At 31.7% G+C, this 15,913-nt stretch overlaps 1 protein-coding gene across 1 annotated transcript; it reads right to left on the bottom strand.

Moving 5' to 3' along the window:
* Positions 1–1,324: 1,324 nt before the first annotated feature.
* On the bottom strand, positions 1,325–12,108 carry LOC137399664 (short-chain collagen C4-like). The gene is made up of 6 exons (XM_068085851.1): positions 11,953–12,108; positions 10,845–10,887; positions 7,286–7,540; positions 6,117–6,275; positions 2,214–2,489; positions 1,325–1,527 (listed from the first exon to the last, which is right to left on the bottom strand). The coding sequence occupies exons 1-6, from the start codon at positions 12,106–12,108 to the stop codon at positions 1,325–1,327; spliced, it is 1,092 nt and encodes a 363-aa protein (XP_067941952.1).
* Between the last annotated feature and the right edge of the window lie 3,805 nt (positions 12,109–15,913).

The raw sequence follows: 15,913 nt of genomic DNA, 5'->3' as shown, positions 1-15,913 counted from the left end.
AAAATGTGGCTTGCCCAAATACCAACAGCAATCAACTCAGGTGAGTTGCAGAAAAGTGCGCTACTGGGAACAGCTAAGATCTTGAGACAAGTGCTCAAACTCCCAGGTCTCTGGTAGGAAACCCGAGTTAGAGCAGAAACTACCACCCATACGGGTTAATCAGGGTGAGGAACAAATTTATATATATATATATGTATATAAGCATATATTGTGATTTGAGCACTCTGGTGCCAGCACATTGACTTTCTTAAAGTCTGTGAAGCAACTTTGTTGTTTCATGGCAGGAAGTCAACTCTCATTGGTAATGGGATTTGTGTCCCTTGCCTAAGCTCTGAGCTGCATTGATGAGGCTTCAATAGCCGAAACAGTACTGTCTGTAGCATGAGTATATATATATATATATATATATATATATATATATATATATATATATATATATATATATATATATATATATATATATATATATACAGTCATGTGCAAAAGTATGGAGCCACCCCTAAAGTACTTACAATTTTAAATCTCAAGCTGTTGTTACTCAGCTTAGAATATACACTAGCTGCAGGAAATATATTAGTATCATTTTAATGCTGTGAGTTTCTTCTATCTAATTATTTTAATTATTAACTTGCTAAATTAATAATTACTAATTATATACACATACATATGCATACATATATATATATATATGTATATATATATATATATATATGTATATATATATATATTTATATATATATATATATATATATATATATACATATATATACATATACATACATATATATACATATATATACACATATGTATATATATATGTATATATATACATACATATGTATATGTATATATATATATGTATATATATATATTTCTATATATATTTATATATACGTATGTATATGTATATATATGTATGTATACATATAGAGATATATGTTGCAGTGAAACTTCAGCAAGAGTCTGCTGAGCAACCAGATTCATGTTTGTCTCTGGTATAAAATTGTAGTGAATATTATTTATTACTTTGATAAATTAATGATTTTAATTTACCTGTGGCATCTAAAGTTGTAACATTTAAACTTATAAAAAACCTTACCAACCTTATAATTCATGACAGACCGTGTTCTTCAAAGCTCCGGAAAATGTATTTTGTTTTACAGATAAAATCAGTGACATTATAAAGCACAAGATGGTCTAAAACAAATAACAATTAAATAGTGTTCCACAAAGAAATACTTTACAAAGCATAGTAATGACAGGTTAGAAGTAACCAAATTTTGTTGGGCTTGAATTCAACAGGTTTTGCATCCATGAAGATAGACTACTTTGTGCAGACTACACATGTAATGGCTTTGTTTGCATGGTATGGTGGGCAAGAGACTCCTTTATCACAGACAGCTCTGTTGAAGAGAAAAAGTGCGCCATGGTTATCAGCACTTTCTCCATCTACATATTCGGGCTCAGCATCAACACACTCATATGTTGTCCTACTATCACTGTTGTACCAGCCAGACATCAAGTAGCCTAAAATAAATATAATAGTGTTGCTGGAGAATGTATAAGTGGTTTTTAATTATTAGCAGTGAAAATTGCTATTTTGATGATCGCCAAGTGTTGATAATGCATACAAATCAGTTGGCTTTGTGAACAAACTTTGCCAGATAATTCATAAACACAATATGGAAATTGCGATATGTTGCTGGCTGTGTAATGTTTGTGTCAAACAACCATTTCAGCATTTATTGAGATGTTAATATAGCTATAGACAGGTTTAGATTAAAAAGTTATCTCAAGCAGCAAATTAAATATATTCAACCAGCATTAAGCCAAGTATCAATAAAATTTGAAAGATATTATTGTTGGATCAATAATATCTTTCAAATGTTATTGCTTTAGCAATACTGAACTATTAGAAGGACTATTAGAAGGACAAATAAAACATTAAAATAAATAAGCGGTAACTCAGCATGTAAGTAGAGGACCAACAGTAAGTTTAATGTTGGTCAAAAAACCAAAGTTGCTTTTGTTTTCAAAATATGACTGTGCAAAAATCATAGAATTTAAAGGAGCAAATTAAAAATTTTGAGTAATCATTTTAACATTACTTTGGTTGTTCACCACAAAAATTTTTGATTCTGTTAGAAAATGAATTAAACCAATCAGCGATAGCAAAGCTTATTTACTGATTTTTTTACTAGATTGTAGCGTACCTTCATATTCAAATGTCCAGTCATTGTCAGGACAGCTTCTTTTACCGGAAACCATGATCGTGGATGATCTGGCTTTGGCATGGCAAATGGCACACGGAGTATTTTGCTTATGAGCAGAACTGCTGAATATGCCAAAACTGAAAGTGTCATATTCCCCAGCGGCTACAAAGCCGGCGGTGCTGAAAGAATTGTGACGGTTATATTCGGCATCATACACCATACATTGGTAGTTGCCTCCACCTCCTGAATTTTCCCATGGAGTTCCTCCAGCAAAACCTAAGAATTCAAACAAATTGGATAAGGAACATTAACTCTAAACTGTAATTAAATCATCATCATAATAATATTTTGATGTCTCAAAGATATGTCTATAAACATTGTGCTTGGAACATAATATACATTGTCGCCTATATTATATTAATATTATGTTCCCTAGACAATGTTTCTAGACATTTAGGACATCTATATATATATATGAGACATCTATATACATGAAAAGTATATATACACATTAGAAATGTATATATACATGAGAAATATATATACACATGAGAAATATATATATACATGAGAAATATATATGTCCATGAGGAAGATATATATATATATATACATGAGAAATATATATGTACATAAGAAATATATATATATGAAATATATATATATATATATACATGAGAAATATATAAATACATGAGAAATATATATATATATATACATGTACATAAGAAATATATATATATGAAATATATATATATATATATACATGAGAAATATATAAATACATGAGAAATATATATATATATATACATGTACATAAGAAATATATAAATACATGAGAAATATATAAATACATGAGAAATATATATATATGACAAATATATATGTACATGAGAAATATATATGTATATATATCTTTAAAATCCAAAACAGTATTGTCTGTAGCATGAGTATATATATATACATATATATTTATATATATATTGCATGTATATACGTATATATATATCGCATGTATATATATATATATATATCACATGTATATATAAATATATATCATATGTATCTATATATATATATGACATGTATATATAAATATATATTGTATGTATATATATATATTTATATACATGCAACATATATATACATGCGACAGATATATCCACATTTATGTATATGCATATACATTCAATGTTCATGTATATATATATATATATATATATATATATATATATATATATATATATATATATATATATATATATATATATATATGTATATATATACATATATATATATTTACTATATCAATGGCAAAAAATCTCTGTATATTTGTGTGTATAAGTGTGTGTTAGTCCATCTTATAGAGCAGTCTTGCCTTTTTTCGATTCGGCTATACGAAGCGAATTGAATTTGTATGAGTAATAAACAAATTATAGAGCGGTTTTTCCTTTTTCGATTCGGTTGTACGAAGCCAATTGAATTACTCTACTTTTCGGATGATTAGCCGCTACTTTTTCTGATGTTTTGAGCCATGTGGATTATATAAGAGTGTGGCAATTGTGTGGTTTTTCTTTTCACTGCTAAGGCGCATTAACCAAAATCTTCAGTTAGTGCGCCTCCGGTAGTGAAAAAAAGCGAAACATTGCCTGACGGTACTGTTCGATTAGGTAATGGGTGAAAAAACGTTGATTAATACCGAACAGTGCCTAGCGGCACTGTTCCATTTTAACTAGCAAAGTTGCTGTCGTGTTAAAAAGCACTGTCCTGAGTTCTGCGGCCTATACAAAAGTTCGACTTATGTATTGTTTTAATATCGTTTTTTTGAAAATAAAGCAGTTGTGGCTTATATAGGGGTGCGGTTACCAATCTGAAAAGTACGGTAATATGAGTAGTAAATCAATCATGAGATAAAATATACTACCCATTAAATAAATTAATGAGTAGTAAATTTATTTAGTAAATGAGCAGTAAATTTATATTCATTGTCAACGGGTGGTCACGTGAGCGTTTGTCTTTTCTGGCCACCTAGTCAATTTTTTTTAGTTCAAAAATTGCCTACTAAATTTCCACTCTAAAAAGGTAAGTAATTCTCTTTCAATGTTGTATTGTCTATGAATTGCCACATTTCCACTACTTAAAAATGTTGCATTTGCCACTGTTCATAATAGTTAATATGTTCATTTTTCTCCGTGGCTGAGTTACTTTTATTCTCTTTCCAGCTAAGAGCGCTACTGTAACTACAGAACTTGCATGGATACTGCTACTGAGTTTTACCTACTAAATTTCTACTTCGGAAAGCTAAGTACTTCTCATTCAATGTTGTTGTCTATGAATTGCCACATCTCCACAACTTAAAAGCGTTGCATTTGCCACTTTTGGTAATAATAAATATGTTCATTTCCTTCTGCAGCTGAGTTAATCTTTTTTCTAGCTTCAAATACTACAGCTACTACAAAACTTGCACAGGTATTCGGAGCGTTGTGATAGGCGACGGTGAGAAGAAAGAGAGCAGCTGGTATTGACTTAGCCTCATTCTGTTTTAGCTATGGCCAGCTGTAAGTTGCCTGCTCAAAAGTAGGCACAAACTAAAAACTGTTCCTTCATACACCCGACAGAAAAAACAAAAAATGTTGTCTATCAGCAAGTGTTACGTTGAATTAACATTGTTTTATTGTTATGTCATGCTTTCATTGAATTAACATTTTGTTATTGTTATGTCATGCAGTGTTTTTCATAGTCTGCTATACCTAAATATTATCCACATGAACCATTTTCTAACATATTTTTCAGTATATATATATATATATATATATGTATTTCAATTATGTATATTAATATATATATATATATAATATGTATATGTATTATATCGATTTCCTCATTGTATCTCATAAAAAGGTTATCATGTTGGCGTTATGTTTTATTATTGAAAGGTGCTAATGTTGTATCTGCCTTGACATCATAATGTCTGTGCTGTTATCCCATGACCAAAAATGAGCGAAGCGATCGTTTAAGAGATTTATGATAAATGTATGTGCACACAACTCACAAAAATTATTCATCAACACCGTCGCAAACCCTTTTACCAAAATATCATCAACAAATTTAGCCATTTTTCAATGGAGTATTTAAAGTATAATGACAATACAAAACATATATAAATCTGTTTAAATATGTTACTAATTTTTGAAATTTGTAGACAATATCCTAAACTACCCATCTGATTGGATAATACATAACTAGGCAGATTAATTTGGCCTAAAATCGCTATTAGATCCTGACAAGCCTTTTTTAATCGAAATTAAGATCGGCCAACGAAACGCCGATAAAGCCGTGTGACCGAGGGTAGAACCATTAAGCCGTGCATATTTCATGAGAAAAACGTGCACATTTCACTAGTCTATGGCATTGTCCAATTGCCGAAGGTTTCTAATATATTTCCGTTTATAATATGGGATATATTTTGTAGCATATATCAATATCTCGTAGCATGTGTGTCAATATACTTTGGTGAAAGGTACTAAAATACAAAGTCAGAATTCATTCCATAGCGCAACATATAATGTACATGCCTCAAAAAATCTTTTGGAAAGAGATAATAGTATTTAATCATATATGATTTCTTTGTTCTGTTTACTGCAGCTCTACTTTTCAATTCTTTTGATTTTAATATGAAACTTTTCCCACTGATGTTACCGATAGCCAAGTCGGGCTCTACAGGATAGCATGCAAGTTTAAAGGTTTGAGCTAACCTGCATGTAAAGCTGCACACTTTCAAGCAAAATTATTCTCATAACACTAAGGTTTCTTAATAAAAATGTTTTAAAATTAAAGTTATTTGTGCATGGAATCAGTATAAACTTTAAGTATAAACAAAAATTTCAATTATACTAAATTTACCTTCATAAATTAGCACTGCATCAGATCCGCATGTAGTTCGTCCCCATCTAGTGTAAACCGCACCACCAGCTGTATCTCCAGGATCTCCTTTAGGACCAGGTTCACCCGCTGCCCCTTCACGACCTTCATCACCTGGTGCACCAGAGGTTCCAGCAGCACCTACACAAGAACTACGTGTTTTGGTACACTGTATGATTACTTTGACTTATAAAATATTTGCACAAATAGAAACAATGAATAAGTTACACCTGATTCAAAGTGTGTAAGAAAAAACCAAAATTTGTCATTTTCATTCTAAAAATACTCTCACCTAAACAAGGGACGCTTTTTGTGAGAATCAAAGCTGAAAGAAACCTTTCTACAGCACAATATAGTCATGATAGCAAACTCGTTTATCAATAATTTATGTCATTGAAAATTTGATAATTACATTGAACTGCATTGACTATGTGACCTCCAAAGCATGGGAAATGTGAGTCTGTGAGTTTTGTTCCTATAATGCTTTGCTCTGCTAGAAACATTCTTTTTTGCAGCTATACAAAAGCACCCTGCTATTTTTCCAACCAGTTGTTAGTTGAATAAGGTAAACAAAATGGAATATTTTGATGAGCCCATTGAGCCTGGTTTCCATATACGCCGCAAGCACCGGCTATCAGCGGAAAAATGTAAACTTGCGCGCCGAGTTAACGCAAGAGTTTAGCGCTGTTCAATATTTTTGAATAGCCGCAAGCAAAACCTTTCCGAAATTCACTGTTCAGGTGAAAGTCAGCATTATGAAAACGGCATGACGAGCAAGCAACTTTATGGCATTTTTAGCTATGCAGATTTATGTGGACAGAAGCCGCCCAGCCTTGCGTCGCAAATGTTTGGCTGTGCAAGATTGTCGTCGGGGCCTCGCAATCGATATGGAAACCAGGCTTTAGGCTTCTTAAACATTCAATCATATATTAAAGCAAGTTACTCAGAAGATTCGCACAACTTTATGATGCCTTGGATAAAGTAATTGTAACACACTGCTTGTATTTCATTATATAAGCTTATTACATGGTCTTTCTTTGATAACTTTCACTAAAGTACTGCTGAATGTCTAAGCTTGTATTTTTATATATTTACTAAGACGTCTAAACTACAAATAACTGAGTATTGACAAGCTTATTTGATGGTGTTACCTTTCTCTCCATCTCTTCCATCTCTGCCTGGCAATCCATCTGCTCCATCCCTGCCTTGCAATCCATCTGCTCCATCACCACCATCTGCTCCATTCTCTCCTTTGGCGCCATCTCTGCCATCTGCTCCATCTCTACCATCTGCTCCATCTCTGCCATCTGCTCCATCGCTGCCATCTGCTCCATTATCTCCTTTTGCCCCATCTCGTCCATCCCTACCCACTAAACCTGGTGGTCCGGGAAGACCAGGTGGTCCAACTGCATAAAGACAGATTACAGAGGTGATTTTGATAAAATCGATCCCTTTAGCAGATTGCGTGCATTTAAAAATTTAAGGTGCAGGTTTTTAATAATTAGCCAAACAAACTCATTGCTGATTAGTTTTACCTAAAAGACTTTTGTCAGAGAGTTTTTAGTTCTAATGTTTTCATCTAAAAGTTTTTTTGCAGGTTTTCACTAGTTGAGCTTCAAAATAGTTGACAACCTAATCATGCATTTGAATTTGTGAAATAAATTATAAAGAAAAAATATTTTAAATGAAGAAATATTCTTTCAATAAGGTTTACTAAATTTTATAGTAACGATCATCGGTAAAGTGATCATTGAAATTTGTCATTTATCATAGTGTACATAGTTGTTCAGTAAATTTCTCTAGTAGTACCCTGGCAGCCTTGTGTACCCTGTGAGGGATCATCACGTGTAATAGGTATCTGCAAAATTATTACGTGATATAGGCTTATGGTCGAGTGTCAAAGTTGGTAGCGCACACAACAGCAAATTTCAATATTTGAGTATGGTATCCGTGTGATGCGAATTTTTGCTTAGCCGAACGTGGCTTCAAACCAATGGACATACTTGCAGATGGACAAATGAACATCTATATTATTATAGTACAAACTGAAATCATGCAGTACATAGTTGCACTAACGGTGTTGCGCTTTATATTACAGGTTGTCACATTAACATAAAACTTTGTTAACTTCGAGTTTTTTATGGCTCATTAGACTGGTCATTCACACTCAATGCTCAATAATGAAAGATAACTAAGGTATATTTGAGGAAATATTATCTCTCAGTTTATAAAATAGAGGCTATTATATCGGTTGCTATAACACAATGCTTTAACTTTAAACCTGCTTTGCTTTAAACATTCTTACTGCTGAATGATTAAACATTATTATAGTTTTGGTGACACTCTTTTTTCTAAGTTGAAAATATATATGTAACTAAGCCTTCATCTAGTCTTCTAGCAACTTCTTTTTTAAAGTCATTTCTTATTTCATGAAATATGAAAGAATCTACAAGCATTGATTATAAATATGTAAAAAACCGAGGCTTTTTATATTGTTAAGAAGAAGAATCATAGCGCTAAAATCTAAAGCAGTTTATAAACACTATATATTTCATATTTTAGTATTTGGCTGTACCCATGTAACACAGAAAAGGTCAAAAGGGTTACATAATATTGAAGCCATCTGTCTGTAACTATAGCTAAGAATACTTGGTTCTCCAAAATAAATAATGGTGTAGATAGTATGTCCGTCCAAACGGATCAATTATTTTTAGAGTCAGCTAAAAAGTAGTGCATAAGATAGCAGCCACTAGTCTGTAACTATAGCTAACAGTATTTGTGGCTCAAAGGGAAATGATAGTGTAGATATTATTACAGTACAAACGGATCAAGTATAGATCTTAGTTCAAATGACCCTCTTATTGTTAGGTGATATTTTTCCATCTCATCATATCAAACATATATCTCTACATATAAGTATCAAAGTTTGTCTGTATATCAGTGTGTCTGCGTATCTGATTGTCTCTCAAACTATAAATATTAAAACCTAGCATAGAACTGTTTTACTATTCAAAAGGCCACAAGGTAGCTTGTTAAGCTACACGGGATGCAATGAGCTCATTGGGCAATATGAGTCATTTTCTGGCTTAAAATATTAACGTCACTAAAGCTTGCTTTCTTGGCGCTAGTTAGTAAGACTAGCAATACAAATACTAGCTTACTCAAATTGGACAATGACCACTACATTATCTGTCAGGGTTTATATGCTGTTTTTTTAATATCTGTGCAATGCCGGGCTTCGACTAGTATATATACATACTATATATAAAAGTATATATAGTAGGTATATATAGAATAATAATAGAATACTTTGTGTAATGCTTTAGACCTGTTTTATTAACAGAATATGAATATAACATTGAATAATAATATAGCATTATTACTATTATTATTACACACTAATATTTTTAATAATAATAATGTGTTAACAGTGTCCCGTTGTGTTGCATGAGTTGTTAATTACTTGTGTCGGCGCTGTATCTACAATGTTTGTGCGTTGCAAGTGCCTTGTATGTGCGTTGCGTCTATGTATATAGTATAAACATACTATAAATATATGTAGTCTTAACATAATATAAGTGTATGTATAAAATAATATATAACATATATATGTATAATTAAATATATAGCATATATAAATATTATAAACATATACATATACATATGTATGTACATAATATATACTATATATATATATATTTCAATCCATGATAACTTTAATTTTGATACATGCATACACTGAAGTCTTTGAGGTAATTTTCCTAAAAACAACAGACTTTTAAAAGCTACTGACAAGCCTCAATAGCTCACAAATTTTCGTGAAACAACGTTCCTAATAATAAATCATTCTATATCATATGGTTGTATAGCAAATGAATTTGGTATATCAATGCAACTTACATAATTTTATAATTACCAGGACTTATAGCTAATAATATAGCTGTCAGTATATGCAGCAAAAACATGCTACTATTGTATGCAGTAGTCTATTTTCATGAGTGTGAGGAAAAAAAACTGAAGTGGGTGTGCGTAGCAGACATCGTGCCGCCAAGTATTAAGTTACAGTGAACAGATAATTCAAACGGTAGACAGTAAACATGGTGTTTTCAGTGCATGCAGTACACATTTTCCATAAACTGTGTACTGCATGCACTAAACACCAAGTAAGCATCCAGTAAGCATGGACTGTGAGTACATGTATTAGGGTTTGTACTAAAAGCTGAAATAGGAGAGACACTCCGTGTATGTAGTAAATATTGCGATACTAAAGTATGTAATTAGCTAGTTTTTTGTGCATGCATAACATGGCGACCACTCAATGTGTGGCACAAACAGACTGCTGTAGCCATACAAGCATATCATGTGTTTTGGTGTAAGGATCAAAATGTTGGAAAGCTTACTGTCAGTCACTTACAGTATTAGGTATGTTGGTGACTTTTTTATACTGAGGATAAAAAATGTCTAATGAAACATTATATATATTTTGAAAAATCTTGTTTGGTGCTATACAGCTTATATTGTCATTGGAATACAGACATCAAACTACTCTGCATCGTCCGATTGGTAATAATAATAGGTCTCCTACCAGTATACATAGTTTCTTGAGGATTGATTCCCAGGTTAGTTTAAACGTTTATAAAAATAAATGTTAATTCATTATCATTATTCTTATTCTCGTTATTATTAGTCATTTAGTTTAAAGTCTCTTACCTTTGCCTTCGCACGGATTATTTTCTGCAGAAGACTTTTCAATCTATAAAAGTAACAGCTGATTTAAATAATTGTTTTCGAACCAATTAAAATATTTGCTGCTAAAACTAAGAATGGACACAGATAAATAAAGAATTTAAAGCAGTGTTGAATTTGAAATTGAAATTTAATATTAGACAGGGTCTTCAATAATAAGTTGTTGACAGTAAAAATTATAGAGCGGTACCTCTCCTTAAATATTATTATCTTAAATGGATGATAGAAAACAAGATGGGGGCTACCTTAAAACATGCAGATATGGTACTAAAACATTGTAATCTGCCCTATGCAGTTTCATAGACAAATAAATGATCAGAAATTTGAGATACTATACAATCTACATACAAAACATGAATACTGATATACATGCAAACATAAGTCATAATTATTCTAGCCTATAACTTATAATTTTTCTGTCATTATATGCATGTAGATAATATGAAAGTTGAGATTACATGGAAACAATTAAAAAATTGTCTGAGATGCTGGAATTTGACATGAAATGTAATAATTGGTAAATCAAATGCATTGGTGAATTAAATTATGAATAGCTAAAGATATTTTAACATCTTTTAGTATTTTTATAAATAACCAACGTACATGTAGAAATGCTAAAAACTATAATATTTTATAATAAGTGTAGTATAAGTGTAGATACATGACTTTTTAAGAGTTTTTTGTGGTCGCAAGAAAATGCTCAATGTACAAATTTATTAATTCTGTAAAGTTATGTTAGCTAAAAATATAATCTTAATATTAAAAAGTATATTAACAATAATAAAGTTGTTACTGCTGAGCCAGTATTGCTACACAAAATATATCAACGTCCTAAAAGTGAATATAGACTGAAGTCCTGTAGTTTGCTTGAATCAAATATTTTATCTTTGCAAAACAAACCTCTTGCGTATTTGAAAGCTCTGCATTTAAACCAATATACAAATAAAAATCATATGCATAGCTTTTTATAAGAACTAAAACAAAATGAATATTACAAAAACTATACACCAACATAGTTTAAATATATACACTAGCCTGTATGATGCTACAATATTAGTAAAATAGAACATACAACTGTTTTTAAAGAGGCAACAACTCCCTTCAGGTCTTCCAGATCTGCCTGCAACTGAACCACCACTTCATTTTCCTCCACAGGGTTACAGTGGCACATAATCACCAACATGATGGTCAGCAAGGCACCACAAATTGTGTGTTGTAGTTTATTCATTGTCTAAAACAGTCAGTTAACCTCTTAAGTATTAAGTAAATAGCTGTTGTAAATACACGTAAATGCGGTTTTCTTAAACAATTTTTGCTAGTTTATATAAAAGATACATCACACATTGGTTGAACCACATCTTTATAAAGCACATTTGTTATCTGCTACAGAATCATCATATCTATGGATTGAAAAAAATCATAATAATAGCTAAAAGAATACAGAAAATGTTTCTCACCTCTGTTCAGGTTGCTGTCTAACATGATCAGTGAAAAGGTAGCTCACTGGTTACTGTACTGATGTAAAAAGCAAACGTTTCATGCTTGAATAGTCAAAGTAGACAACACTGCCTTCAAGCCAGTGAATGAAGAATGATGCTATTCAAGCACTATTGACGATGATTGGTATGAGAAAGTATAGTCCTACTCCAGAATACCAAATAAAATGGAGACTCAGGGCTGGCACTCATAATGGGAGTATGCCAACTCCTTCTTAATGATGCTATACAAATAACATGACTCAAAAATACTGGTGAGATGATGAGTTAACATGTTAGTGTTATGACAATTAACTTTAACACACTTGCGGCATAAAGGAAAATGCCTTACTTTTCAATTTTTTTCCGTGTGTAAAAAACATTAATAAGTGGCACAATAAAAAGGTCCTACAGTATGTAAAACTGGTACTCTTGTTTGTCACATGCAGAGTAAGAGCTTGTTATGACTAATCAGAACATGCATAGAATGTATGACTGGGTGGTGCCATGGTAGACTGTCTGAAATTAAATGTGGCGCTCACGGTTCGATTTCTGACAGGGGCAATTTTTCCAACATTTAGAAGCGTAGCTCCAAGCAGATCGACGAAGAAACACTGCTCTTAGTATAGCAAAGATAGCGTTTAGTACATTGTTAGTTAATTATCCATACCTTCACAAAATCATTGTTGTTTTAAATTAAACCTAAACAAACAAATTACTTCTGTAATCATCAATTGATATTGTTTGACTAAGCAAAGACAAAAATGAAATCTTGAACAAACAGAAATGCTGTTCAAGGGTCACTCATCATGTAAAAAGGTCCTTCAAAAGGCTCCTGCCACATTGACTTATACAAATAAAATTACACTAAGAAATGCTGATGAGAATAATAAGTTAACATTGGAGTGCTACAATAACTGACTCCAATTGACCTCTAGCCCTTCCATGGCCTACAGTAAAAACTGGCTTAATAATTATTCTTACTTTACCAAACTTGTTCAGCCGTACTTATCAACTAATCAATTTCTACAGAGCAAAGAAAGTTGTTGTAGAAATGATTAAAAAATGTTTAGTCTTATTTTCTTAGGCAGAAAGTCCGGTATGGTATTTGTATCTGCTATTGGATTTCTAAAAAGGCACATGAAAACCGGATTGCCAGTGCAGATTTTTAGAACTTTGTTAAAGCAGCTTCAAGGATGTGAGACTGCTCTGTTTTGGATAAATTTTCAAGCTTTGATAACATAATATGATAAGATAACATGTTATCAAATATGTCATAAAGAAATATTACTTTTTTGCCAAACAAGTTGGCCAATGTACACTTGTATATTTTTCCTTTTTTGTTGTCATCCAGTATTTTGTTAAAAGCTCTTTTGTTTTAGAGAGACTTTGTATTATAATAACAATGGAATGAATCACGAGACTATTTTATCATAGACCTGTATAAGGAATACCAACATATTGATATCATATAACATTCAACCAAATCTTTTGTTACTACAGTTATGCAATGTTAAGAATAGATATGTTAGCTAGAAATAGTTGGATTACCAGTGCTTATAATACTAAGTCATTCATATGAGCTTCAAAGCAAGTGGACAAAGTCAATCTATTTGAGAAGGCATTTCAATGAAGGACTTTGTGAATATATGGGTTATGAATGAGGAAAATATTTTATAAGCTGCTACCTATTTTTGATAGCAGGATGTTGATTGCCTTGAAGTTTATACAACGTAATGGCCATGATATACATAGGTTATGAATGAGCATCCAGTATTAAAAATGTGCAGTTATATCTGCTAGAAAGTATCTGTCAATGATCCTTTTATTTTTATGAACCTTGTAGATTGCTTCACGTGTTGTCATTTTTAGGGCTAGCCTGACATTAGGCCTAATAACAGTTTACTAAGCTTATCACACGTTTTATTTAAGATGAAATAGACAGATAGAATAACTCACAACAATGGGTAAAGAGCTGTCGTGCTAACAATATTTTTTGTTATTTTTTAAAAGAGGATGGTGGTTGGTTTAATAATTTTAAATGATTACAGCGCAAAGGTTTGATAAAAATGGAGATTGTGACATAAAGACCGATAAAAAAAGTTGAAAAAAGCAGTATCAGGAGGGGAAAAATACGACGGGAGGGAAAATGAGATGAATCATTTAAAAATGGTTGCTTCTGATTTGTGTGGTACATGGTGTGTGCCGGAATAGTAGTGTAATACAGTTGAGTATCAGGACAGGATAATGTAAATATATATTTTTAGATGCATGGATATATGTGTGTATATGTGTATATAAAGTATATATGTGTATATGTGTATCAATATGTGTTTATACATATACACACATATGTATACTTAGGTATTTTATTGATTGCTTATCCCTCTCAAGCAAATTTGGTAGCATTCCAAGTTTTTCTTTACGCATTAGATTAATATCTATCTCTATAACTTACACCGACTAATGATTAACATCTCGTTTATGGCTTTTGGAAAAGATTTTGGCAAATAGAACATTGGCCATTTTGTCGTAATCTGTACAACAATGGCCAAATTATTATTTTCAGAGAAATTTGGCTTGGTCTCGTATGGCAAAGAACAAATTCTGTCCATTAGCGTCAAATTCTGCCAAATCCGGCTGAACTCCCCCAACTGACTTTAATTGATCTTTAGCACTTTCACTACCTACAGTAAAAAATATTGTCTAGTTTTTGGTTTGATAATTGTTTCTACTTTACCGAACTTTCACCAAGAGAAAGCAGTCATAAGTTTTTGTAAAAATATGTAATCTAATTTTCTTAGGCTGTAAGTAAGATCTGGTACTTGTAAGTGCTATTGGATTCTTGAAAAGGCACAAAAACTGCATCAATAATGTCAATGTTTACAATTTTGCTAAAGCAGCGTGGAAGATAAGTGACCGCTTTTGTTTAGATAAATTTCAAAGCCATGATAACATAATATAATAACATAATATGTTATCATATACAACAAAGAAATTTTTTGTTCCTAAATAAGTTGGTCGACGTGCACTTATATCTTTTTTATTTTTGCAGTTGTCTCCCAGTGTTTTGGTAAAAGCTTTTTTTGCCATGTCAACAGTTTTTATTTTTCTTAAATGAAAAAAAGTTCTAAATCCAATATTAAAAGCTAGATGCAAACAAGAGCGTAGTTAAACTATGAAGTATGGGTAATGAAAACTCGACCTAACAAAATACATACAATACAACAGATACTATTCATGAGAGAGTTTTTTATTTTGCTTTTGTCATTCATTTTTGTTGAAGTTGTATTCCACGTTTTTGTTTATTCTTTCCATTCTTCATTATCTAATGATTGTCCGATCTAACCGGATCCCCATTATTAAACTTTGTTTTCTTGATTTCTGTTTTATTCACACCTCGGAGTGCTTTCACTATAAGTCTGTGTTATTAACTATCGTTTTAACATGTTTGTCTGCTGTTGACTTCTCACACTCTCCAACTACCTGGCGGGTCTAAGGCATATATAATTCAGCATTTTTATTTTCACAACTGTCTGTGTTTTGGTCTCCTTACGC

The sequence above is a fragment of the Watersipora subatra genome, chromosome 7 (genome assembly GCF_963576615.1).
Source record: "Watersipora subatra chromosome 7, tzWatSuba1.1, whole genome shotgun sequence".
Classification (NCBI taxonomy): Eukaryota; Metazoa; Bryozoa; class Gymnolaemata; order Cheilostomatida; family Watersiporidae; genus Watersipora; species Watersipora subatra.
The sequence above is the reverse complement of the archived record's forward strand: the minus strand, read 5'-3'. Positions and strand labels throughout refer to the sequence as shown.

Coding starts and splice junctions, on each gene's coding strand:
- LOC137399664 (XM_068085851.1), bottom strand. CDS start 12,108: ATGAATAAACTACAACACACAATTTGTGGTGCCTTGCTGACCATCATG. Junction 10,888..11,952: donor TTGCCTCTTTAAAAACAGTT/GTATGTTCTATT, acceptor TTACTTTTATAG/ATTGAAAAGTCTTCTGCAGA. Junction 7,541..10,844: donor TAATCCGTGCGAAGGCAAAG/GTAAGAGACTTT, acceptor GTCTTTATGCAG/TTGGACCACCTGGTCTTCCC.